Genomic DNA, 27768 nt, shown 5'->3' on the forward strand with positions numbered 1-27768 from the left:
TTCTTAATAAAGAATTTACAATCAAGTTCATCTCTTCTAGCCAGGTACCCAAATACCAATATAACCCCACAGCATTTACTTACAACTAGACAAAGAAATAACCTATTACTTTAAGGAGGGGATTTTTTTTAGTGACACAAGGTTAGGTGTCCAGCCTGCAGTGAAATTCAATGAGATCTGAACATCTAGCTCCCACAGGGTTCTCTGAAAATACTGACCTTAAAATATTAGGTTTGTCTCTTGGCCATGCCAGAGTTAGTAGGAGGGAAGCCTCTGCAGGAGATGTCTGTAAATGAGATCAGAACTCAAGCATAACAGTGACAAAGTCATCTGGAGCACAAAGAGCTGTGCTCAACGATAAGTATTTGATTTAATTTCACTATTTCTGTATTTATTACATTTTTTTCCACTTGTGTTGGTTTTGGTTTATCAGCAGTTTTTATTTTGCTTTGTATTTTATTATAATTTACCTTCATTTTCTAGTTCTCAGTCTATTTACAAAGAACAAAAGAATGAACAATGCAGAACAGTAGAATAATAGTGTTTATTTTCACAAATTTGGACTGATCAAATAACTCACAAGTCCCAAAGTAGAACCATGCTTGAGGTAGGTTAGGTCATCTTGAGTGTGGGGAAACAAACAGAAATATCCTATTCTTCACTATTGTTTATTATATTTATGCCACTTGAGAGTTTTAACAATACCACATATATAAAATATATGTGCTTTCTTTCTACACTATTCAGAGTTTTCTCAAGGCTCTTTGGTGCTTTTTTCTTTCCTAGGGACACTGCAATGTTGCTATGCTTTAGTGACTTTCTCAACTGTTTTATGAGAAATGTAAGAAATGGCTCTTAGGAATGAGTCAGAGGTGCTGAAAAGGAAGTTTTGTTCTCTGAATGCTTCTGTGTTTAAAAATGGTTCTTTTGAGAGTTTTAACTAGTTTCCTTCATCTTATTTCCTTGATTCTTGTTCATATACATTCAAAGCTTGGTCCAGCAGAGAGGAACCAACAGCAGAGTCTGATGCTGCAGTCCCATCAAGTCCACAACTGTTTTTTATACTGCCTTGATTTTTGACAGGAGGTCTAAATGTGGATGTCTAAAGCTACCTCTGCCCACCTAAATACAGTATTTCAAAAGCTAATAGTATCCATGGGTGTATTGTTTCTTTGATTTGCAGTTTAAAGTACCTTCAAGACATCTTGCAGCACAAGGTGGCTGAGAATAAAGGCAAAGAGAGCAGTTTGCCTCAAAGAGCCTTCTCGGAGCCATTTGCCCTTCTCACAGCTTTGGACACCCATAGCCCTGCTGAAGGATGATCTAGTTTATTAGCCCAAGACAACTTAAAGTCACTGCCAGCCTGCTTAAAAATACAAATCTGCAAAACGAAGTTGTTCAGCAGCTGCTGCTTAGGCTGTTGAATTCTACTGCTGTGATGTCCAAGGGCTGGCAGCAGGAGTGATCAGAGGCTATTTCAACATGAGCATTTGAAAACTACATGGCTGAAATTTACTGTTCATTATTCTTCTGGTAAAAATAAAAAAGAAGGCTTAAATTGAAAGCCTTTTCAAAAGTGCTGAGTTCCTAGAAACTATCATTAATTTTCAAAGGAGCTGTTTGGTGCTCAGTTGCTTTAGAATAACTAAACTTCTGTCTGTGGCCTCAGCAGCCCAACTTGATGGACAGACAGTTTTGTTACAGAACCTTTAAGTACACTAGAAACACAAAACACAGAGAAAAAATGTCATCTTCTGAATCTTTTCTTAAGAAAAAATGCTTGTGCTTGAAGCATAAATAATGTTGCAATAATAACCTTGAAAATGTTGGGAATGGGTGAAGAGGAGGGGCAAACAAAAATTTTTACTTGAGGATGTCATCATTCATTCCTACCTCCTTTTTCTCTCCTATTTTCTGAAAGATTCTTTGCATGGACACTGCTGAAGAACACCCAACCACTTACTGCTGCTCCTATAAGCAAATGACAATGACTGGCTGGTGTCTACCCTACTTAGGGCCAGAGCTCTCTATAGTGTATTGATATAAGACCCAAAAAAGAGCTAGAGTGTGAATTAGCAATCAGATGTCACAGACAATAGAGGTGCAAAGCTCTGCTTCACTTCTTGGAACTCTGTAGGAGTGGAGACCCACCTAATGGTGCCCCTGAGCTTCCTGTATTCAGCAGTGTGCAATCCCAGCCTAATCCCATCCTTCCCAGCCATAGTCTTGGAAAGGTGAATATCAGCTGTATGTTTGAAGGCTGCTGCCCCCACCTGGTAGGCAGAAATGAAGGATGTGGAAGCTATGTGGGATAGGTCTTTCCTGGCTGCTCAACCTGATAAACATTGAGACAGAAAGATGGCAGAGGAAGGACATGAACAGCACTGTGACTGTAGAACATAAGCAGACAAACCTTTTGATAGCACTAGAAAAGATTTTATTTTGTCTGGGTGGTGTAAAGGTGGGTCGTAATGGTTTCAGTCAAACAAAGGTAGGGAACCAGGCAAGGGAGTTTCAAGCACAGGAGTATGCAGAGGTACCCGGATGATGCAAGGTGTGATTTTTGCATTCTTTCCAGAACTGCAGAAAGCACTTTCCTGGAAAGCAGGAAAGCAGTAAAGTATCAGCAGGGTCACAGTTGCTGTTCTGGGCTGCTCTTGGGATGGTGTGTCCACGTGCACTGCCTCTCATTCCTTCTCTAGTGAACCCAGTGGCTTATTTTAGCCTTTAATAACCCACTATGTCACCTGATTTAGAAAGAAATCACTGTCTCCAGGAACAGCAACACCATAGGCTAAATACAGTTGAAGTACAATTCTACTGATGCCAGTACCATGAATATGGCTCAGTATGACATCTCTTGGTTTGGCCCACAGAGTCAGCGTGGTGAATGTTATGATTTTGTTTTCTTAATATAACCCTTTTCTCTGTAAGAAAGACTGCAGCATTTATGTCTGGAAAAAATTCATATTTGTATAAACAAGAGGGTATTATTTTGTGTATTAAAGGGTTCACAGCATATTATCCCACAGTCCATTTTGTATTTACTTTGGACATTATTATATCTGGAAAATGGGAAAACTTCCAGATAATTCCTTTACCTTGAAATATCAGCAAACACAAGGGTATTTTGAGATTATCTGCTGCTAAAAAATGAGCAAGTATGATTCATGGTTGCAAGCCAGAAGATAATTCCTCTTCAAATAATGCAAAATGGGTTAAGTTTAAAATGTAAGTAGTTTTGGGGACAAGGGTGAAAAGTAGTCCTTAAAGAGTCTTTCTTTCCTTGAAGGAAGGTAAATCAGCTCCATTAATGGCCATTCACTCCCATTCAATACAGCCATTCCATGTATTAGTGATGTATGTTACAAACTTGTGGTTTTTTTCTACAAAACTAACTATATACTCTACTTACATTTGTCCTGGATTTTGAGAAGAAATGAAAATTGGAGCAACATCTCCAAGTTCCTATGCATTTTACTGAAGGAAGTAGATATCTGCATGTACACATTGTTACCACTAAACTATGAAGAAGGATGAATTTAATCCCTAGTTTTTTAGCAGCAGAATATTTTTCAGTCTGGATTTCATATTCATAAACTTTATGATGGAGGCATGAGACAACGGCACGGATGGCAGGAGAACAAACTGAAGGGTAATAACAATGAAAGTGGAAGAATGGGAAAAGCTGGAAAATAAGTGAACGCAAAATACCCTTCTGCTGGAAAGAGCAGTTCTTATCATCAGACAAGAGAAGTTACTTCCAGAACCAAAGTTCAGGCACTGAAAACTACATGAGTAGCAGGGAAAAGCCAGATCACCTGTCCCAAGGGAGAAAACAAACACATAGCAAAAAAAAGCACACAAGTTGGAAAGCAACATGAGGGACCAGAGAGGGCAAAGCATAACATTTCTTCCAAGTTAAAATGTTTCCAGATTGTTTTGATATTTAAAAATGTTTAGAAGTAAGATTTCCCAGATCCCAATGCATTCGAAAGGCTAAGCCTCCTGCAATGTCAAGTTCCCTGGTTGGCTTTTTTCCTCAGTTTATTTTTTTCTGCCTGATTTTGTTTTAATTAGTTAAATTCTTTGACTCAGATTCCCAGTTAGACCACTTCCTAACACTGATAGCTGCTCAGTGTGAAGGCAAAAGGAAAATCTTCACACCTTCAGTTACTCTCATGGGCTGAGATATGTTAATTATTTGCAGATATCAGACTTAGCAGATGCTGAAGATAGCAGCAGAGAATGTTCTCAGACTGTGAGACCAACTAAACCCTGGAAAGACAGGCCCTACTTTTCTTCATTCAGTGATTGCTACCCAAGCCATCTGACTCCCTAGTATTATCAGTACAGGTAAACTAAAGGATTGCTGTACTGTCCATCAGTTAAGGTATCTTGCTAAAGAGTGAGTCTGGCCTGGGACTTCTGCTGAAAGCTGCATTTTGTTAACCCAGCTTCAAACAGGTATGTGGGCAACTGGAACAGAGAGTCTTCATGCAGTGAAAAGCTGCCACGTCGGTCCCTTCTATGGCACAAGGCATGGAGCCTGGGATACTGTTGCTCTCCTAGTCTAATGAGGCTCATGCATCCGATATTCTTGCCAGCCTACATTTTTATTCAGGCACATTGGTATATTTGACAATGCTACATCAACAAGGACCAGGGAGTAAACTGAGCACTCTCAACTCCCCCACCATTTATATTGCTTAGCGATTAGCTCATTCCTGGCTTTGTTTTTGGGACTACACTGAGTAGCATTCTTCAAGGCACCTAAATATTACAAGGCAAGTCCTGGACAGTGTGTGCCACATAACCTGGCTTTATGCCACAGGACTTACCACTAGTGTTCGTTTAAGTAACATTATAGACACCCTCTGCTATTCCCAGTATAGAGCCTTGTTCATGCAATACGGAGTGTTCCTGAAAACCTCATGTGCTTACAGGGCAAAACTAAAGGTCCTCAATGTCTTTTCAATTAATGAGATTCCATCCTTTTCCGAGACTATTCTGTCCCTGATCCAACAAGGTTAGGTTTCTCCCAGGACAGAGTATCCTGGAGTGGTATCCAATGCCAATTGGGCCATCAGCAGTATTCCAATGCTGTTTTACCCGCAGGGCTTCTTCCCAGGATATTGCAACCCCATGGAAAAGGGCCTGGAGGAAGGTCAGGGCTGTGCTGCCTTCTTTATCAGTACATCATCAGAGGCGTCCTCAGCTGACCCAAAAGGAGAGATACAAAAGCCTCCAATTCTGAGCAGGCAACTGTTCACCCAGATCAGCGGTGCTGCACAAATGAACAAAGTATCTTGTAGAGTCCCTCTTTACGAGTTTTCCTTAACTTGAGCAGGGCAAGTCCTCCCAAAATTAAGACTGTCTGCAAAAACATGTGTCAGATGTGAAATCACTGGTTTGTGCAATTATTACTATCGTACGTGCCACAGCTCCCTGCCTACAAGGGAGCAAGCAACCCTTAAGCCCAGAGTAGTATCAAAGCCAAAACATGCAAGCAAAGAGAGCCAGAATCCGTCACTTAGGCAATAATTGCCTTTTCTGCCCACAAGCAGTTTTTTTACAGACTAATACAAAACCAGCAAGCAAGGTCCCAGCCAAAGTCCAGACAACGCTGTAGCAGGTTATCTTGCTAAGGCTGCTTCCCTACGAGAGTCAGCACACAGCAATATCCACTCCGTTAGGCAGCCAGGCAACCACAGCTGCAGGGGAGCTGCACCTCAGCACTAAAGCTGAATTTAAAGTTATCTCTAGGGTCTCCTACTAGATTTTAAATAGACTGTCATAGACAGAGTTTTACCTAAAGCACGCTTGACTGAAATAGCATAATTGAACTATTTAGGCCAACAATCTCCTGCTGCAGCTTTATTGGGAGTCTGCAAACAGTCTCTCAGTGGCCCCAAGTTCTGTGAATCATCCAACCTGCACATCTATAGGCTGATAAAACTGAAATGCAAGTATGTTCTTGCATCTACAGCAGGCTCCTTTGGAAGAACGGTAAATGGGTTTGCAAAATCAGTGACAAATTTGCTCTGTATTTTTGGCAGTGCTACAGGCTGTCTCAAGTCTGATCGGGGAGGGGAACTCAGCAGGCTCAGCAGGACAACTTGGAGCCAGGCTGTAAGGGGGATCTGTTCCAAGTCTGCATTTGACTGCAGGTTCGTTTGCTGATCTTCCTATAGACCTCAGGATGTATCTCTCACCTAGGTTTTGAAACAATATCCTCCTGACTTCACCATGGCACAAGAGATAGAGTGTGTACTTGCTCCATCAGAACAGAGCATTTGCAAACTGTTGCTTAACAAATACCCAAGTAAAATCCCCAGGTCCTGATACACACAGCCCATTTAGGACCTAAATTATCAAAATTTAGCTGGAACCAGATGCCAGTTTTGCAACTGAGCTGTAACTGTGTCATCAGTCATTGCCTTTGTGGTTTTGTAAAAACGCTATCGTATCCAAAGGTAATTAGGAGACTGAAGCATCTCTCATATGAGGAAAGGCTGAAGGGAGCTGAGGCCGTTTAGCCCAGAGAAGAATGACTGCTTCTCATCCTTGTAAGTATCTGAAGGGAGGTTGTCAAGAAGATGGAGTTAGGCTCTTCTCTGTGGTGTCAAGTAGGAGGACAGGAGGCAACAGGCAGAAACCGATGCACAGGAATTTGCACCTGATCACGAGGAAGAACTTTACTGTATGGGTGATCGCACACCGGAACAGATTGCCCAGAGAAGTTGTGGAGTTTCCCACACTGGAGATATCCAAAAGCTGCCTGAACACAATCCTGAGTGATGTGCTCTAGGGGACCCTGCTTAAATAGGGATATTGGATGAGATGACCTCCAGTCCCTTCCATCTTTAACTCTCTGACTTTAATTAATCACCTCCCTCTCTATCTGTCTGTCTGTGTGTCCTGGCTGCTTCTGTGGCACTGGGAGCTGCCGCCAGCCACACCTCATGGAGTGAGCTGCAGGAGGCTTCTCTTTATGCTCATTCCCTGCAGGGGTAACAGGATGCAGGAGGCACATGGGACATGCAGAACACGCGCATGTGTTTGTGTGTGCGTGCGTGTGCATGCATTTTTTCTGTTTTCTGGTATTACTCTCTCTCTTCATAATTAAAGAGTTTCTTTCTATGAAGACTTTGCACTTAATACACAGTTCTACACGAGGACTCATGCAAAGGGCCAATCTGTTCCTCAGGAAGTCTATCAAACTCTAGTCTAGAGCTGGCCGACAAACATTCTAATCACAGGAGTGAAACCTTAAATTTGTGAGGAGGCCACACCACTTAAGACAGGAAATAGGGCATTTGACATGACTGAGGGGCTCAGGAGGAAATGCAGAATGACATGATAAACAGGAGGAATAGGACTGAACAGGTGGAGTGAGCCGAAGGAGATGTTGCTGCCCTTGCAGGCTATGAGAAAACTGCGAGAAGGAAAATACTTGAGCCCCGTGACGATCTTTAATGCTGAGCTCCGTGTATACTCCTTGCCCACACACCGAAACCTTTCACCAGCACGGTGAGAACCGGCCAGCTCGCGGGAGCCACTCTGGCACCGGACATCCCGAAACCGGTACCGCTGCGACTCTGACCTGAAACCTACAGGGCACCTAAACGCCTGCGCCGCGGGGGTTGACGGGACACGGGGGACACAAGGGGGACAAGAAGGGACACAGGAGGGACACAGGGGACACAAGGGGGACAAGAAGGGACACAGGAGGGCCACGGGGGACACGAGGGGACACGCGGTGCCCGCAGGAGGCCTCGCGCTCTCCCCCCGTCCCCCCCCGCGTCTCCCGCGGCTCGAGCCACCCCCGCCCCGGCCGCTCCCCGGCGGCCGCCGATTGGCTGCGGGCCTCACGCGAGCGGCGCGCGCGGGGGGTGGTGTGGGGAGAGCGCGGCCGTGCCCGCGAGTAACCCCGGCGCGCGCAGCGCCCCGCGCGACCTCTTCCCCGGCACCGGCGGTGACGCGGCGGCCGCGCGCGCCCCGCGCCCCCTCCCTTGCGCTCCGCTCCGCGCGCGCGCTGCAAAGATGGCGGCGCTGAGTAAATCCATTCCCCACAGCTGCTACGAGATCGGGCACACCTGGCACCCGCGGTGCTCCTGGGCTGTGCTGCACGTCACACAGAGCGCCCTGGCTGAGTCCCTCCGCATCTACGGCACCCTCTACCTGGTGGGTGCGGGTGTGTATGTAGGGCGGCCCGGCCTAGAGCGGGGGCTGGCCTGGGGGAGCAAGGGCAAGAGGGGTGTCAGAGAAGGGGGAGCTTGGCCTTGGTTTTGGGTGGAACGTCGTGAAGGATACCGGAGCAGGAAGGAGCCTGGCCTGGGGTGAAAGAGGGGGGTGTAGAGGACAAGGTGAGAGCCTGGCCCGAGGCCAGCAGGAAGGGCACTGGCGGTGTTTGGGAAGGGCACAAGCGGTGTCAGGGCGAGGGGAGTCTGCCCTGGGGTGGGTGGGAATCGATTGTGTTGGGAGGGAAAGGGCAGGGGAGAAGTCAAGGGGCAGCCTGACCTTGGGGTGAGGGGGCAGAAGAGCCAAAAGGGTGCACTGGGGGGAGGAGGAGATCTGGTGCTGGGGACAGAGGGATGGCAGTGGGGGCAGCTTGGTTTGAAGGTTGGAGGGTTGTCTGCGGGGGAGAACCAGATGTCTGAGGGGGGAAGAGCATGACGGGGAGTGTGTTGAATCTGGGCCTACGAGGGCAGAATAAGGCCATAGGGGATGGTGGGGTCTGGAGGCATAACATGCTGCGATAGGGGTGAAGCTGGTGGGATAGGAGGGCATGGGCACAGCCTAAACATCATATTTTTGCCCTCTTCCATTACATATGATACCCAGATAAAAAGACTTAATGTTTGCCTGGGAGGCTGGCATTGTGTCTTCGGCAGTAGCAAGTGTAATGCACGTGTGTCTTGCTGTTGGAGACACCTTGGTAATCAGTGCCTTAGGATCTAGGAGAGTCCATTGCATAATGAAGCAAGACTAAAAAAAAAATACATCAAGGCTGAAGTAGTCTAGGTACTCAGAGAGTATCCTACAGGTGAGGTATCTTAGCTTGGGCATGCAGTTAGACTTGGTTATATCACCTCAGTTGCAGTTGGTACACTTCCAGCAAATTAGGGTGTCGGTAGAGGAGCTGGGATCTATTTGCATCCATCTGTGTAAACATATTTTGAAAGCCAATCTAAGCTGGAATCGCTGCAGGTGAGCACTTCAGTCTGTCTTCACCTCTGTGCTTGTCATGTAGTGGCACGTGGGGGATTGAGTGGGGAGCTGGCTACTGAGCTGCCTCCAAACTCTGCACTTTCAACTCTGTACCGGGGCTGGCGCAACAAAATTATCAAGCTATGTAATAAAGAGAAAGGAAGGAGTGGGGCTGTGGCAGTCCTGACATAACTCAGTTGAGCTCCCACTGAAGTGCTCTTTGAGTAAAAATTGTGACAACGTCCATTAGTATGATAAAAAAGAGAGTAACTGGTAGCAGTGTGAACCTGAGGAGTTGCCGTGTCTGACAGTAAACATTTTCACTCTGAACTGATGCAAACACAAGTGGCAGCTGTTTGTGTGAGCATACAATAAGCTGGATCAGGAAATGAATATAAAGAACACTCCATCTCCTCCTCTCCCTCTCCCCAGTATTATTTTCTTTGTATCTATTTTCTGATCTGCTTTGCTCTATGGGAGCATAAATACTTGTACCAGCAGAGAATGGGTGTGAAATGAGCCATGAGAGGTATAGTGGTGATCTGTCAGGCAAAAGATAAAGCAGCTTAAACAATTCCATAATTGAATCAAAGTTCCCCAGCAGCCAAACCTGGTCAAGAGATTCTGCTCGTAACTCTGTTAAGTTGACTCAGTTGTGCAGTCATGGGTTAGGGAGAAAGCTCCCACTTTTTATTTCTCTGAAAAAAACCCCCAAACCTAAAAATCCAAAATGTTTTCCTCGTATGTTTTGCATTGTGACCCCATAAACAGTTATATCTTGTCACAAACCCAGAATGGGGTGGAAACCTTCTCAACCAATGTCCTACTGTACTGTAAAACCTCTGCATCAGTTTTTACACTGCCTTCTTTGCAGTTTTTAATTTCTCCTAGGTTTTTGTTGACAGTGTTTAACTTGATTAAAAGCTGAGTTGCTCTAAAATCTTGCTGCTATCTAATGAGAAAGGAAGCACTTGCCAGCCTCTATTCCCAGACACATAACTGTACTTCTTCCTTTGTGTGTCCTGGACCTCATCTTTCCATGAGCAGGTTTGATTCATTCGCTGACCCAGAAGAGGCTACTACCCTGCTTTTAGCTGGGCTAATTTTCAGCTACATTAATGAATAGAATTGATTTATTAAGCAGAATTTGACGAGCATCAGAGCCAGAAAGGGTGCAGTGGGGACTGCAGAGGGGGAAGCAGAGGCTTTCCACATTAAGTAGCTTGGCAGGGAAAGGACAGTCCTGAATTAAGGGAATCATCACAAAATTCATTCTTTGCTGGACTTACAGCTGTGCTTGAAAACCTTGTATTTGTAAATGAAATATCACAGTTGGACAACACAAACGATCAGACCTTTTCTGTATTCTAAGGTTCACGTAAGGGGATGGACTTAAGTTATTTTATCTTAATAGTTATATCAGTGCATGTTCAGAATGTTTCTGGTAGTGCTTAGTCCCGGTCCTTTGTAGAGCTCAGCAACAAAAAAATGCACTTTATTTTTCTATGTCAAGCCTGTAAAATGGCTTCTGATTGTTCCTCCTGTTGCCACAAGCTAATAACTAAGGAAGGGAGATGAAAGAGTTTCCTTTCACAAAAGCTTGTGTAGAGGTGAATGAGAATGAATAGATGAGAATAAATTGTCAGAAGTTGTTCTGTGAGAGAACGTGGTTAGGGACAGTTACAATCCAGAGTCCAAATTCAAAACAGCTACACTCCACATCTCTTAAATGTTTTGTTGCTCTTCAGTCAGTGGGGACTGATGGAGTCAAATTAAGTGGTGCTAGTATTTGATAAGTGAAATACCGGCTCTCAGTAAGTGGTTGTATAGAGTCTTTGCTTATAAGTAGTTCTGTACTGTTTGTTTAGTTGTTTTTTTTCCTCTTTTTAGTAATTGTGCTTGAGATTTTTTTTAGTTGGGAAAAGGATAGCCTTGAGTCGTACTTTCACTGTCTTTATTTTTGCTCCAGTAGGAATTGATTGCTTTAGCAAAAACAGGTTTTACATCTAAATTGAATTGCCCCTCCCCTTACAAAGTGGCTGACAAGAATGCCTATTTTGTAATTAAGACTGCTTGTGTTTCACAACCCAAGTGTCCCAATATGCAAGTCTTCTGAGACCCACTTAAAAATAACAGTTAAAGTGGCTTAACATTTATACCTCCAAAAGAAACCCCGAACTTCCATAAGCCTTATAATTACAATTTTTAAAAACTTTCTGCCTTGATATCTTAAAACTTCAATGAAGTCCTTTGTCAGAGTTTGCTGTACTTTGTTCCACTTATACTTCTTTTTTAGATTAGTGAAAGCTACACAAAATGTGAAGATGTCATCTTGTATTTTTAAAGTTGAAGAATTCAGATTTCTAGGAATTCAGAGAGGTGAGGAAAAGAGAATGATTGGACAGGGAAATGGCGTGAAGTTGGGGAAGGGCTGGAATACTGGCTTTTAGTTGTCTCTGCTTCTGTTTCCCAAGATTTCTGCTGATTTCACATGGGTAATCTGGCATTTATCACATGCATTAAAGCAAAGTCCACTCTTTCCTTTATGTTTTAGACACTTGTTTGATTATAGTTTTGCAGTAGATAGGTGTGCTTAGTTGTTTTTATGAAGTCTTTGTAGAGTATCAGAGATAATCTGATCAGGTGGTAACATTTTCTCCTAATTAAATAAGGTAAAAACCATTTGTTTGCTACTTTGCTGTTGAGGTAATTCTTCTAACTTTCTGCCTGCAGGATGGCAAGGGTCATTCGTGCCATTCACCTTTTCTTTCTCTTAGTCTGATCATGTATTCTCTTCACCTAATTTAAGATAGGGTCCCTCCCTGCCTCTCCAGTTTAACTTCTGTACTTCTCCTTTTCCTTTGAAACACAGATATTCGTCTCCAGCACCAGCCTCTTCCCACCCTACACCTGCTACCTTTCCTTCACCTCTGCTGCTGAAGGACACAGCCAGGGCACAGCTTGAGCACTGACCATTTTGTGGTTCAAGCTGACTCTTGGCTTGCTCCTGGCTGACTCCAGACGCGTCTCTCCCAGGCAGATGCATTGGCATGGAGAGGAGCAGCAGGCCCAGTGCTGTGTGGGTGCCAGCGGGTCTGTTTCACATGTCCTCTGGACCGAGGGATGGTTCAGCCAATTCCTTAGGAGAACAGATGTGACCAGAGTCTGCTGCTCCAGTACAGTTTTTAATGTTCCTTGGGGCTTGCTCTATTTTAATATGTCTTCATACTTGCACCATATCTGCTTCTTGCTGTGCTTATAAATAACCTTCAGGTTCTTAGATGCCAATTGCTTTTTTCTCTTTCTGTGTCAAAAGGTTTTTCTCCTACTTAGGATTCCGGTGCTCTTGTCTTCCTAGGCCCTATTTGACCCCTCAGTATCTGTATTCTGTATCTTAATTTTGTAAGCTCCTTAGGAATAGGACAGTGTTGTATATCATACTGTCAGAGACACAAATGTTGCCAGCAATGGACAATATCAGTGGGAAGGACATTGGTACGAGTACAGCATGGGCCAGGGAGCTGCAGAGCAAGGTGCTTGTGGCAGCTGGCAAGTCCCTTCACAGGTAGATCACTAATTGACTGGAGGTAATAACAAGAACAACTCTAATTATTGCACTACTGAATTATTTTGAGAACTATTGTATGGAAGACAGAATCACCAGCCAAAGGTCGAGGTGAGGTAGAGCGAAGTGTGTGTCTCACATCACTTTCCTGGCCATGTGCACATTGCTGTAGGGTTGGGCTGCAGGTTGTCCCCAAGGATGGTCAGTGCACACTGGCCATGCTGCTGCTGCTTCAGGTGTGCTTTGTGTGCAGTTTCTCTTGGGGAGAGCTGTTTGAACTGGTCCTGAGCAAAGCTGGGGAGCCAGCTCACACTAAAATGGATCCTCTCTTGTCTGCCACTGTAGGCACAGCCGTCACGTGTCATCTTTCTGAGGTGTGTGAGAAGGCTGCACTGGCCACATTGTGTTCTAAAATAGTCCAGAATTACTGGGTATATTAAAATGTGCTTTTTGTTTGTTTGTGCTGCAAACCAATGTGTATTTGGAAGTAGGGTGGGGAGACTAAGAAGGATGTTATTGTTATTCTGGAATATGCTTCTGTGTGCCCGCTTGGATCTCTGGGTTGGGCCATTAAGAATCTCTGTTCTGTCAGGACAGCAGCTACCTGTAGTTGCTGTGATAGTGGTGTGTGATTGCCTTGTTTTGGATATCTGCTCATCTTAGTGCTGTGCAGTGTCCTGTATCTCTGCTGTTTTATGAATGACAAGCAGGTCAGTGTTTTCTTACCCTTAGATTCTTCTGGAAACTGACTTAAATATGACTAAAACTAGCCTAAATGTTGCTGAAGTAAGAACCTGAGACTTCTTCATTTCAGGCTGTGATCATTCTGCTCTGCTCAGGTGGCTTTTGGGCCACATTATAAAATTCTTTCATAAATTGAAAATAAGCTTTTGCTGAGGTCCTGAGAATTTAGAAAGAATCACACAATGAATTTAGGTGGACTGAAGAATTTATGCTCAAAGATGCAAGGAACCTGCATCATGGAATGGTGGAAACCAAGGAAAGTCTCTACCTTGACTGAACTTTGACTGAGCAAAGATCTTGGTAAAGACACTGCAAATACTGGGAACCAGCAGAAGTTGTTAAAGGGTCTGTTTATGGGGGAGATGTAAATCTGTTCCCTTAAGTTGTTACAGCTGTATAGTAGAGTGCAAGATTTTCAGGGTGGGAGGAAAATGCTTGGAAATTATGCTGAGTTAGATACTTCAAGAGGAATGAGAAATAGTCCCCTACTCATTTAAGTAGAAGGGAAACAAATGGTAAAGATAAGTTGTCATGGAATGAGAGTGATGCCAGGATTGAACATAGTTTAGGTGTCTTTCAAAGAGCACATGAGTACTGTTTGTTTCCTTTTTAGATCCATTGGATGATATGGAAAATTTTTAAAAAGCGGAATTGAAACAACCCAACCTGCTGACAGAGATCCTCAGATAACATCTCACGAGAGACAGGGGAACTCAGAGAGCAGGAGGCACACACTCTTCCTCAGAGTATTGCAGGAAAATTAAACAATCTGGAAGCCAAGTTTTGTAATCTGTGAAATCAGGAGGGACGATCTAATTGAGGAAAAACAAATCTGAGTGTTTCAGAGGAGGCATGAGAAACAAATTACTGATTTGAACAAGTGTCTTCAAAACCCAAATGTTACCTGAGGGCACTTTGAGGTTAGGTTACTCCAAAGCACTTAAAAATAATTTTTATAAAGCAAAGGACTAATGTTCTTGTAAAATTCATACACAATTGCAAACGGTTATAAATAATGTAAATAGTTGAATATAATTATGAAAAAAATCTGATATAAATTTGTAGCTCAACCTGCCACTTGAGCAATCTGAGATATTTTCTCAATTGTTTTAAATACTGGGGATTGCTTTGCTTTTAGCATGCACACGTGGCTTAATTTATAAAATTTTCCTTGGGTTTTTAATGACTTGCAGCATATGGATTGTATAAACCATGTACACAGCATTATTGATCATCTCTAAATTTGCATTTTAGAGGTGCCTAAACATGACAGATAGCCATGCTTATAACTGGTATTGAATTCTGCCTTCCTGGAGATTTGGCAAACTGAATATTTCTGTAGTTTTTTTTTTTTTCCCCTTTATTTTTTTTCCTTTTCAATAGAAGTTTGTTATGATGTGCTTGATTTTTAGTTGTGTATTGGGAGGGAATGGTAGAGTGACAATAGTGCTTTTTTCCATTTTTCACCAATCAGTGCTGTATGTGTTGTCTAATTTCATTAAATTTTGATGGAGGGGTAGTGTTCTTAAAGAAATATACCTTGTACAAACTTAAGAAATGGTGGTTTGATGGAGGAGGCAGAGAAGAATGATGTTGTATGTGACAGCATAGTTGGCACAAGGTCTGTGGTTTTTTTATCCTTCTGTGTAACCTGTCAGACTGTGTACATTGGTCAGCCAATTATCGCATTCATTAAGTCAAACCATCCTTAGTGTGCAATGTCTCTTGTGGAATCTGTAGTTCCAGGGATATAGGTGAAGGCTGAGGGTACTGGAGGTGAAGCTGAGGTTACTGTGGTTGGATGATAAATCCTTGTAGGCGTTACATGACACATCGTTAAAATAATCGGGCCTGGCTGCTGCCTCAGATCGTGGCAAAGGCTGGGTTTGAGTCTCCTGTTCCTTTTCTGCTGGAACACTGATAGCCTGCTTCAAAGTCTTGCTCTAGACCATGTGGCTGTGTTTTAAGGATGGTATTAGAATTGCATATATTCTTTCGGTGGTTAGGCCAGAATAAATACTTTCTGATTTCTTAGTTCTGTGGGGCTTAACATTTTCATATAAAGACTAAATTAAAAGCAAAAAAAAAAGAGTTAGTAATACTGTTCTGCAAACTGATGGTATCCTGAAACTGGTGGGCTGATTTTTCATAGTTACATTTTTTATGTTGGAGAGTCAAAATGCAGTTGTGTGAATTCTGTTGCTAATGCCAGAAAATATTTTTTTCTGTCTATTTCTTTATTATTACTGAGCAGGTCTTTTTTTTTTTTTTTTGTGCTTCAGACGTAAAATACAGTAGATCTTAGAGTTCAGATCATTAACAATGTTTATTCTTGGAGTGACCAGTGTATTACTTCAGGAGTATTTGATTTGAGGGGTGCTCTAGTTCCAACTTTCCTCTGTATTGTACTGCACATAAAATGTCTAAACCCCACATTGCCGCCTTCTACCCTCATTTCTGTTCACATGAGAACAGTCTTAGAGATGTTGAAGCCTGTCTCTTGTGGTCTTTCTCCCTGTTCTAAGTATAATTTCATAGCAGTTTTTTAAATGAGTTAAATAGGGTTTTTCATGTATATGAACACTTCTGTCTATTTCAAGATGGTAATGGCTAAAGGGTTTTAGTAAGAGTTACATCAGAGCTTGTTTAAAACTGTAGGGGAAATGGGGCAATTACCATTGGAGAGGAAGTCTGTGGGCAGTTTACCTTGGGTTTGTGACCTGGAGAAGGAGAAATCTCCCAGTCTGGGCTATGTGTATAAAAGCTAATCAGCGGTTAGGGGATAGTTTTGGTGCTTGAGTATCTGAGGATTTTGCGGGGCAGGTTTGTTTTTGGTGATGTCTTTTGCTGTGGTAGCTGTCGTGTGTTAATCTTGCTGTTCTTTCCCTGTGTTTATAAGGAATGAGGGTGTGGTGTTGCCTCCGAAAGCCTCCTGACACTGCCAGGCCTGCATAAAGCATAGTTGAATTTTGGGTTTCAAGTTGTGTGCAGAAGCAAGGAAAAGAGTTGCTTTTCTTAAAAATAAGTCAAGAGTTTTTCTGTTTTCAGCTTTCCCACGGGTGGTAATGGGACACCAGGCAGTGCTGGATCAGTCTTCAGGTGTGGAAAGAAAATTTTCTTTCCTGCATGCTTCACTTTTTTTATTCAAGAGGCTTTGCATGACCACATTCTTAGTACCAAACTAATCATGTTTGGGGCCAGAAATATTTTCTCTGGAAGTCAGGCTGGCAGGTATTTAATCCCCTGCTCCTTCCTCCTGCGTGTGTAGGGCATAGATGTCACACAAGATATAGTTTATCAAATCAATTTCTCACTTTTATATGTTATTAAAGAGTAATGTATTTGTCTTGTCTGACTGCAGCTGTAAAATTTTGGTTGTCTGAGAACTGCAGTGTTGTGATCTACTTGCATTTTGTCCAGACGCACCTACTCTTACCCTCATAATACCCAGTGATACACAGATTATATAGTTTAACAATGCAACTTGAAATTTTTCTGACTATTTCTTAATATTTTAACATAACTGATCTTTTTAGGAATTCAGTATGTTACTTTCAGCTTTCTCTGTTACCTTTTTTGATCTCTGCTCTTTATGTGTTTAATGATGACATATCTAGGATTCTTTCAGATTAATCCTTTGTGCCCCTGTTGATCGTTTTCTTTCCTCTAACTGCAATTCATTTGTTTCTTCTTCTGCAGTGTATCTGCATTTTCTGCAGACTACTGGACTGAAGGGGGGCCAAGAGCTAGAACTTGTGGATGTAAATAAAAGAAAATTAGAAAGTTCTAAAAACTTTGGACATTCTTAGGCCATCTGCCCTGTGGCAGTGCATGATTTGTTTTAAATTCCCCTTTGCTCGTAGTTGTTGAGTGTTGAGCATCTAGAAAATTGTTCCTTATGGGAGATTGGGAAAGACAGGATTTATTAGCTGTCTGTATTCGAAGATGAGAAGGTAAAAAAGCAAAGCTGGACTCCCTATCCTGTTTCTAGAGCTCTGATAGCTTGAGTTCTGCTGGTTTTGAGATAGAAGAAAATGAATTTAAGTAGCAGGAAGGGCTGCAAAAGCTGTTATGGGCAAACAGCTCAGCTGCTGGTATGGACTGTGGATAATAAGTACTCAAGTCTGTTTACTGCTTACATAGGCCAAATGAAGACTGCTTCTGCAGGCTGTACTACTGCTTAAAGTTTCTCTTTAGTGCATCATAGTGTAAGAAAACTGAAACTGTGATGAAAGGAAAACAATCAATTTTAGTTTTTGAAATGTGGGTTTTCTTTATTACCTTCCAGGTGTTTTGGAATTCTTGCAAATTAAGTTACAAGGAGGATTATACTCTACCCTGATGCAAATGCCTAATTCTTAATAGGGTGGGAATTCTTCTTGAACAATAAATAGCTAAATCTTTAACATTATGTAAGTCTTTCAAACCTGGACATTCTTTACCTGCAGAGAGCAAATCTGCTTGAGAAAGTGTCATTAATTGTTACTTTAGTGTCATTGGCAAGCATAGGAGATTTTAAGAGTGACTCAGTATTTTGTGGAAAGCCAGAATAGGAAGTTGCAGCAGATCTGTATTCCTAAGCCGCTGTTAGTCAGGGCAGGTGCTGGAGCATTCTTCACCCTGAGGTGGGTAAGGCTGCATTGCTGTGGTCTGCCTGGAGAAGTCACGAATAAAGTGAAACCTGTTTCTGAATCCACTGGCATTCAGTAGAGTCTGCTCTCCCTGGTTGCAGACGTTCTTTTAGGCAGTCTTCTTCTTGTAAAGGGTAATAGCCAGGAGAAGCACCATGGCTTCAGAAATAAAGTAGAGAGAGACGCAGCACTGGACATGGATTTTGCTTTTCTCTCCACTGAAATGAGGGTCTCAGAGTAATGTGAGAAGTGTGTTGCTTCTGTTCCCCAGATTATGGCGGATTGGCTGGGTTAGGAGGTGAGATGAGGCAGCACAGGCAGTGGGAGATTGAGGGGAGGCAGCATTGTGTCTGTGTTTCATTGAGCAACAGACACTTGTGGCTGTGCTGTTTTACTAAAGCTGAACATCTACAATAATTTTTAAGTACTGAAGAATTTTATTCTGTAAAATTATTGTTGCTGCATCTCAAAAAGAGAAGAGTGAAACTAAGAAATTATGGAGAGGGTGAAAAGAGCAATGGGAGGTATTGGGCCATTCCCGGATACAGAGTAGTAAACTGTTTGGTTGAGTTATGTCAGAATTACAGTCCTTCATTCTCATAGGGAGTAACAGCTCAAACTAACTTTTACAACTATCAACACTAAGATCCTGATAGAGACCACCCTGAGGTTTCTAAATGAAGGTGTCCTAGGATTCCTGTGCTCCTTTTGTAGCTGGAGAGCCAAGACCGTAAGGTCAATGAGGCATTCTTTTCTGTCTGTCTGACTCTGCAGGGAGTCTCAGGTTACTTACAAACCTCCTACATCTGTTAGCATCTTCGTGGACATTAATAGTTTGCCAAGGAAGTACCTACTGGATGTCCTGATGCCTTCTCCTTCCATGCTGTCTGCTACTGATGTCCACTGCTAAGCCTGAGCAGTGCATTTTTGTAAGAGTTTAATTTTCATCACAATGTCCTCCCAGCTTGCTCGAGTGAAGTGTATCCCAGTGGGAGCCATGAACCGCTGCGGTGTGACGTCAGATTTTATAATCTTTCTGTCTTTACAACCTCAACTTTAATAATACTTTTCTGAAATGTGTTAAACTGATAGGGAGAGCAAAGTGGTGCCAGGAAGTATCTCTGGTATATTTTCCATGTAATTGCACCATTGGTGGTGGAGGAGAGGAACTCCATAGTCTGCTCCTGCCTGTTTTCAGCTGTACACAACACTTAGCTTAGTTGGTGTCTATAAAGCCCTTAGAAAATTATAAGCTTTTTGTTTTAGTGGGTGTGCATTAAGCTCTATTGCTCTCCCGCATACATCTCTTTCAGTTATCGTGAACAATTTTCTTTTGAATGGTTTGTGTGTTGTTGTTTCTGGTTCTTTGCTATTTTTCACTTGGGAGTAGGATAGTAAAGAGAAGGGAAACCAGAAATTTACATTAATCTAAAACTTGTTGGAGACATTACAGAAGTAAATTTTTTACTTTGATTTAACATTAATATATAAGATACCAGTATTTTTGTGCTGCACTTCTGACACTTTGGTCTGAGGAAGCAAGGCTTCACACTTAGGTATAAAGGCTATGTTCTTAAAATGAAAAAAAAAATGTTATTTTGCTCCTGTGTTGTGACCTTCATACAACATGCTAGAAATAGCTGAGGAGACAGCAACTAGTTATCCAGCGTTTAGACTATATTAAGACTTTCCTTCAACAGATAGATTATCTGGATTGCATTATTGCCTAATCCATTATGCTTTAAGCAGTCTTGACACTTGATTAAGTAACGTGTAAATCTGTTTTCAGAAGTCTGTTCGTGCATGTATTTTTTCTTAATCCTTAGTTCAAGCTTCATTTTGGAAACAGATTTTGGCAGAACTTTTCTTTAGTTAGTTTTACCAGAATCCCTGGCCTCATCTCTGATTTGATGTTTTGATGGCATCTGCTTGCTATTCACTATGAGTGGACAGTGTTTCAGAAGAATAGCTCTCTCTTACAACCAAGACTTTGAGAGAGGTTGGCAGTACCAATTTGACAAGACGTCTGTTCTCATCAACACCAGCAGTATGTAGCTTGCTCTGTTTGGAACTTCTCTAAGCATTGACTGAAAACTCATGCCAGTTTAGAGACTCCCTGGGAGATCAGTGCAGATAAAGATAATAATGCTATTAAAATGAAAAAACAATAGAATCTGTCTCATGGTGGACCCAAATTATACTTTCATGGAGTCACAGAAGCACACAGGTTTAAGGGACCCTTTGACCTGTGGTCAAAGCAAGGCCAGTTAGATGAGGTTGCTTGGGGACTTTTCTCATTAAGTTTAACGGATCTCCTTTAAAAAGATTAAAGTGATGGAGAGTCCACAATCACTCTGGGCAACCCGCTCCAGTATTAAGCCACCCTCAAATGAAAATTTTTCTTCTTCAGGTCTAATCTGAGTATTCCATATTTGAACTGTCTGTTGCCTCTGGTCTTACCCCTGGGTACCTCTGAGATGAGCCTGGTTTGCTACACCTCCACATTAGCTATTTGTGGAATTTCTGTAGAAAAAAAAGGGTTTGAGGACCTTCAGTGTTTGAGTCATTAAATAGATATTCTTTATAATACATGAGACATACATTAAACTGGCCAAAAAGAATGTTTATTTTTTAGATTGATCCAGTTTTCTGCTATAGGCAGTTTTTTAGATAACATATAATTTCAGTAAAATTTCTCAGGAATTTGTTGTTCTTCCCAGCAAATGGCAAACATTTTTTGGAGGACTTGCAGTGGGTTAATTGGAGTAGAAAAGATTTAAAAACACATCATTACTTCATAGGCACTGTGTAAGGCCTGTATTTGGATTACTTTAGTGATAATGACTGACCATAATTATGTGATAGTCCAATTGTCTTGAAGATAAAACTCGGTGTAAATTTACCACATCTTAGAAGTTTTGATATCTGGCAGACAATGTTTCTGACAATTATGGCCAATGGTAACAAGGTAATAAAATTCCTCCTATACTTCCTATTTAGGATTGCTTGATGTATTTCCTGGTATAAATGTTGTAACGGCTGGAACAAGTTCAAAGGAAATCTTTGTGGTCTTTTTCATAAACCCAGCAAATTTAAGAGGCTTTGTTTTACTACTTAAGTGGGCATGTCTCATTTTCCTTTCTTATTTTTCTTTACAGTGTGTAAAAAAGAACCTAACTGAATTAAACTTTGTCCTCCCTTTTTTTTTCCCTCTTCCTTCCTCAGATTGCAGCTATTCTCAGGAAACGAAAACTTGACTATTATTTGTACAAACTTCTACCTGAGATCTTGCAGTCAACTTCCTTTCTGACGGCAAATGGGACCTTGTATATTGCTTGCTTTTGCATTCTAAGGTTGGTATACTGTCCTAAAAATGAAACGTAATAGTAAAGCTATTTTTGTGCAACTTTTCAATTTAAATAATAATTTGTCTCTTTTTGTAGTAGGCTTGTTTGTAATGTTTTGCAGAAAAAAAGCTACAGCTGTGCCATCATCTTGATTTCTGCTCTTACCAACTGAATATGAAACTCTGCTTTTTTAAAAAATTATTTTCTTCTAATTTTTGTAATTTTTTAAATTAGTAAACAATCTATCCACTTTGCTTCTTTTTCTTTGTTTTACTAATTCAAAATACATTGTTGCAGGAAATTCAAATAGATGCTAAAGGGAACCTAAGAAAGCCTAATCTTTCTTTCCTAGAAATAATTGATGTAACTTGATATTGATTTCTATTTTCCTGATGCAGGGACTGTGATAACTTTTAATTATCCTAAACTTTATCCAGCCATCCAAGTTTGTACTTGCCTTATTGTGGTCATAAATGAAGGAAATCCCAGCACAGCTTCTGGGGTTCTGTAAGATACAGACTTGCTCTGAAAAATGAGTATAAATGGCACTTCTGTATCCTGAGCTGTTTCCAGTGTATATTGCAAGTAACTGTCAGGATAGTTACTTCAGGATGAAGCTTTCCTGTTTTATGAATATGATAATGTCCTATATCTAAATGCATTTAGTGTAAGAGATGTTACACATAGACATGTAAAGCCTGCAATAGCTATGAATTTTTGAAAGTTAACTGGCAGCACACTCAATAGCCCCACTAAAAGATAATCAAACCCATTATGCCCTAATTCTAAATCTGTTTAGAGGTCTCTAAACTTTGCTTCAAAGCTGAAGGAGAAGACTAAGAAGAGGAGGAGCTGCCTGAGGAGCTGTGGAATGCTTTTTAAGTAAATCATTTGCAAAGTTCAAAGTGAATATATAAGTAATGAGTTCTAAAGAATATGTTTTCTAGCAATCTAGGTTGTATTAATACTGATTTATCTTTACTCTTCTGAGCTATAGAGTGCTTTTCCTTATGCTGTCATGTATTTGCCTGTAAATCTGCAGTGCCTTACTTCAGTGCTGTAGTTAAATGTTACTCTCTAAATTAAGCTAGTATGGTTTTAAGTTTCATGGTTTTCAGCTATTCCCCTTAGAGAGGATATCAGCCATCCAGCAGATCTATGACTGTGTCTGTGCAAGTAGGTAAGAGATGAGTGTCTTCCAGTGGAGGCAGTTGGTATGGCATCACTTTCACCTATATGGAGCACAGGTGTCTAAAGCTGTTCTGACCTCCCAGGGCCAGATGCAGACTGAGTAATGGAAATGCTACTTAGTCCAAGTGCCCTCCAAGTTCCCTTGAAGCACTGTTTGGGTTGACCTAGGCCAGAGCCATGCAGAGGATAATTCTAACAATTTAATGTGACAAGGGATACCTGCAAATGTTTAACCTGCCATTCTTACAGTTGTGCAGCACAGTAACCCACCAGCACCTCAGGAGCTGTACATGTTTTTTCTGTTGCAGAGAGATTCCCATGAAGAGTTGTCAGCTGTGGCAGAATCCTTGCTGGCAGGGTCTCTGCACAGTGCCCACCACCTACAATTGCGGGACATGCAACTAGAGTTGTTGGCTAGGGAGCTGATTGAAACTGGTGAACTGGAATCATTACTAGAGGCAAAAGAACAAAGTGTTTAGGCAGCCATAGGAATTGTGCCTGTTTTGAAGTACATGAATGTCCAATTATAATGAGTATTTTGCAGCTGTTCTGACCATAATAAAATTCAGAGCCTCAGCAAGTAAATGACTAGGATATGTAAGAGCTATTAAATGACATTTGAAAAAACAATGGATAACATGACTATTAGAAAAGTCATACTTTCCAAATTTACTAGTATGCTTGGAAGAATAAATATGTACCTCGTGATGATTCACCTGGTGCATTTTACATGAATTCCCAGGTGACTGTGACAAGATTTCTTGCTAGGACTCTTCAAGAAGAAGGGTTCTCTGTTTTCCAGGAATTAGTAAATGATTAACAAATAGTTAATATATGTGAAACAAAGCAAGGGATAAATGATTGATTTTTGTAATAGGAAGAGGTTGCTAGTGAAGTTCCTGTTGTGTCCTTTGTTTTGGATATACCTAGAGAATCTGGAAAAGGGGATGAAGACTAATATGAGAGATTGAATGAGATTATTTAGGTTACAGAAATCTACACTCACCCATTTCTGAAATATGTGTTGATTAAAGTCATTTATGAAATTTTATAGAGAAAAGTACTAAGTAATGCTGTGGGAAGAGTAAAAGCAGCTCTGTCCTCACTCAAGGATGGGCTTTAAACTAGCTGCTATTAATCAGGTGTTTGAGGGTCATCATGTGTGGCTAATTTGAACAAGTCACTTCAGTACTTGAATATGGTCAAGGAGTGAGTAAGTGTTATTTGGAGAGAAAATGAGAACATGCCAGGAAGCTGAATAAATACATGACACCTTTACAAATTGAGTAATGTATGCCTTTTTCTTTTTAAGAGTTTCTCCTAAGCTCATAATGTTGACAAGTCATTCACTTGGAATTACTTAGTATCAACATTGTCATGCAGCTTAAGCCATATAATCTTGCTTTTTTTTTTTTAACCAATTTATGAATTTAAAAAAAAAATATATATTTTTAATATTTTGTTTTGAAGTCGTATTATTCCTTGAATGTATTGCTGTGTGGTACAGTGTATTTTCAGTAGCCCCTGAGAATAAAAGTAATTGTAAGTGATTTTCCAGGCCAGAATGCAATTTGGTATTGTATGTTTTAATCCATCAAAGAAACACCAGTACCTCTCTTTCTGCATAACTGTCCTGAGTCTTTCTGGATCTGATTTGCAACCATGGAAGGAGATTGTCTGAGACTGTGGAGACCTAGATGCTCTAAATCTGGTCCTACATAGTAACGAGAACTTGGATCTGATAGATTTGTATAGTAGGATACATGCTGCAGATTTTATATCTTTCTTTGGTTGAAAGGTGTATTATAGCAGGAGCAGCAGTAACTCAGAAGCAAAGTTGTCCAGCAAGGCCTGTGCAGTTGACTGCTCTTACCCTCCTGGAGTTCTAGACCAAAGCAATAGAGGTTTCTAGCTGCTCATGTTAACTCATATTTACCTGCACAATTCCTGATTTGAGGAGAGCTGCCTGTTTCCTTCTTTTGTAGCACCAAGGAGAAGGTGTACTGGTAGGCATATAGGGTGTCCTGGATCAAATAACTACTTGATCTGTTCTTACCTTTACCAAAGTCCCAGTGAATCTCTAGTCCTTGTGTGTACTAGTCATCCAGTAACAATTAAAAGATCTAAGTATGAAATGTAATTGGGACTGAGACTTCCGGCTTGTGCTAATATATCTTATTGATACTCCTGCACTATTTGCTTCTTTTCAACAAGGGAAAACCACCAAAATTGAAACTGCTGCAAGGATGTACAATTTCAGGCAAGGAAATGCAATTAAAATAATTTCAGGGATTGTTTAATATTCTCAGCATTTCACAGGTAGGCAGAATTTCAGAAACATCTGAATCCAGTATCAGCACTGATTTAGGCTGTGAATAGATGTTCTTGTTCTATAAGGGATTGCCAAGCTAATGTGCCTGACTGTTTTTTCCTCGTGTTTTTTTGCTGAAGTGAACTAGGGCCTATGAACAGCCTGTTCTTTGGCAGAGCAGTGAGGGTGATGTTCTCTGTTACGGATGTGTGACAGGCCAGCTGGGGCTTGTAATCTCTTCTGCTGGTGAGATCCAGAAGACTACATCTGTCTGGGCTTCAGACGGAAGTGCTAGGCTCCAGTGCTGACAAGGATTACATCTGTTAAATGAAAGGTGTGATTTTTAGATGTTTTGTTCTAATAAATGCAAAACCTCATGAAGACATGGATCTCTTAGTCTAGCAACTAGAGTAATTACTAGAGTAATTACATTTGTCCATGTACAGCTTGTTCATTGAGGAATTAGGTGAAAAAACTCATAGTTCTCATTCCAATTTCTGTCCATACCCCATGTGAAAATAACTGCAAATAATAACAAAAACTCATTTTCATTAACTTTAGGAGTCGTTTAGTTGTTTCACTTACTGACTGGACATTTTGATTTCCACTAGGCTTTATTATGTAAAATATGCTACTGTTTCCGAAATCTTGTCAACCCATACTTGTAAGGATTTGTAAAGGGATTCTAAACCGTGCCAAAAGAACAAATTCTTGTTTCTTTCCCACAGAAAAGACATTTGTTCTGTTACTTAACAGGTGTGTCTGGTAAGATGTGTTCATACTTATTAAGATGTTTAAAATGACTTCTCTGTAACTTCATACAGTAATTACTTTCCGAGAGAGTTCTAATAATGAACTTTAGGTCCTGCAGCATTTGGCATTGTCATCCTGAGAAATTATCCTTTTGCAGCCGTGGGAATGAGCAGTGTGTGTAATTGCCATTACATCACTTGCTGCTGATACACTGGCTCTCTTTTCACTTACAAACATAAGCTGGCATTGCTTGCCGGTAATGTTATTTTTGCTGGAGAAGTATGAAATGAGGCTGCTTATGCCTTTTACAGGAAGAATGAAAGTGAACTAATCAGGTAGTGTTGATTAATTATCTTTGTTTTCTCTTCTGTGTTGCCAACATGAAATTTTATCTAAGAAAATGTCCTTTTCTACCTTGTTTGTGTTTTCCATTTTGTTTGTTTATTTTGTTTGCTGTGTTTTTGGAAGGGTAGACTCCATTGTAGCACTGTTTTTCCACCAATAGTGGTTATCAGCTGAACAGCATTGATATAGTTGAAGTATATTTATCATCACGCTACCAAAGGTCATGACTGTCTGACTATTGTTTGCTTCTGTGATCAGCCTGAATTAGTTTGAAGGTGCAGGTCTCCTGAGCAGACCAAATGTGGTTGGTGACATTGTGTCAGACATGCAGTTTGATTTTCCTCCTTTAACAGTGACCAATTTGTAGAAAGATTTTCTTTATCTATAGAAAGATACTGTCATTTGTGTAACTATTTTTTTTTCAACTGTATTGTTTTAGGAATTTCAGTAGTTGAAATTGTGGGGACTCTGAATGAAATCCAGATCTAATTGCAAAAAATGAGAGCTTTCCCAGCTTAATAGGACTGGGAAGTCACTGTTGCTTCCACTTGTAATGTAGAGATTGATTCCTTGGCTTACTGTAAATGTGTGTTTTCCTATTTTTAGCATCAGTGGATTATCTCTTTCGAGTGTGATGTATATTATAATTATTTGATTTGATTTCTGCCTCACCTGATTGCATTCCTGCATTCCACAAAGCACGTCTTCCTGAAGATGTATTTGGACCAGTAGCAGAGAGATAAGCAGATATAAGTTCTTTTTAGAAGATTTTTCTGTAATTAATATCTACAACTTTTCAGAAGCTTTCATGCTTTCCTGGAAGAAAACTAGTTATTTAAATGAAATGAATACATTTATGAAGTATTTCAGGTATTTAATGTTTATGAAACACTTGGGGAAGTCCTCTGAGAATTATCCAAGTGTAAAAATATAATTATTAGTGTTTATTAGTAAGTACAGATTAATGTAAAAGGACAAAATTAATAAATCATTTGTAATTTTATGATAAAGGTGAAATATGGTGTTGTACCTGAATGTTCCATTTGCATGTAATATGTGTACATGTTACATATATGTTACTTTTTCAGGAAGATACTTGGAAAATTCTACTTTTGGTCTCCTGGCTTTGGTGCTGCTTTACCAGCTTCTTACATGGCTATTCTCATCGAAAGGAAAAGCAGGTAGGGTTTGTGTTTATGGATTTTCAGTTCTATACAGTAATATTTCTTGTTGTGGTCATTTGTTGAGCGACGTTTGACAATTCAGTAGTTTTGTTTCAGAATGCTGGAAATATAGTTCATTTGAAGCAGTGTCTTTTGGAACCTTATATTTCAATCTAGAAAGCAACAGTGAGAAAAACACTTTACAAACATTCAGTTTCCTGTTTATGGTTTGTTTTTGTTCTTTAACATGTAATTGGTTTGCTCAGGATTGCCTGATGAATCTCAGTTGCTTAGGGTTTCCTAATGAAACTGTTTCTTGTTTGTTTGTTAAAATATAATTTGAATAATATTTGCAGTTAGTCATAGAGAAGAAGAATGCTGATGAAAGTTGCTGATGACTTGAGTTTAATGTGAGATTAGTTAAGGTAGAGGACTGCTAGGATGTTGTGGAAAAAACTGTGGGTGAGCTGAAATAATCCAAATTATTCAATCACGGAGTAAACAT

General features: G+C 40.8%; 1 protein-coding gene across 2 annotated transcripts in view; it reads left to right on the forward strand.

Moving 5' to 3' along the window:
• The first annotated feature begins 8015 nt into the window (after positions 1-8015).
• TMEM135 (transmembrane protein 135) overlaps positions 8016-27768 on the forward strand; it is a 172764-nt gene continuing 153011 nt past the window's right edge. For both annotated transcript variants that reach the window (XM_029960946.1, XM_029960947.1), the window contains exons 1-3: positions 8016-8187; positions 21379-21506; positions 27189-27281. In XM_029960946.1, coding sequence (XP_029816806.1) covers positions 8047-8187; positions 21379-21506; positions 27189-27281 — 362 coding nt within the window. In that variant the 5' untranslated portion in view covers positions 8016-8046. The remainder of the gene's footprint in view (positions 8188-21378; positions 21507-27188; positions 27282-27768) is intronic.

The sequence above is a fragment of the Manacus vitellinus genome, unplaced genomic scaffold, assembly GCF_001715985.3.
Source record: "Manacus vitellinus isolate BGI_N305 unplaced genomic scaffold, ASM171598v3 scaffold_2_pilon, whole genome shotgun sequence".
NCBI classification, from domain to species: Eukaryota; Metazoa; Chordata; class Aves; order Passeriformes; family Pipridae; genus Manacus; species Manacus vitellinus.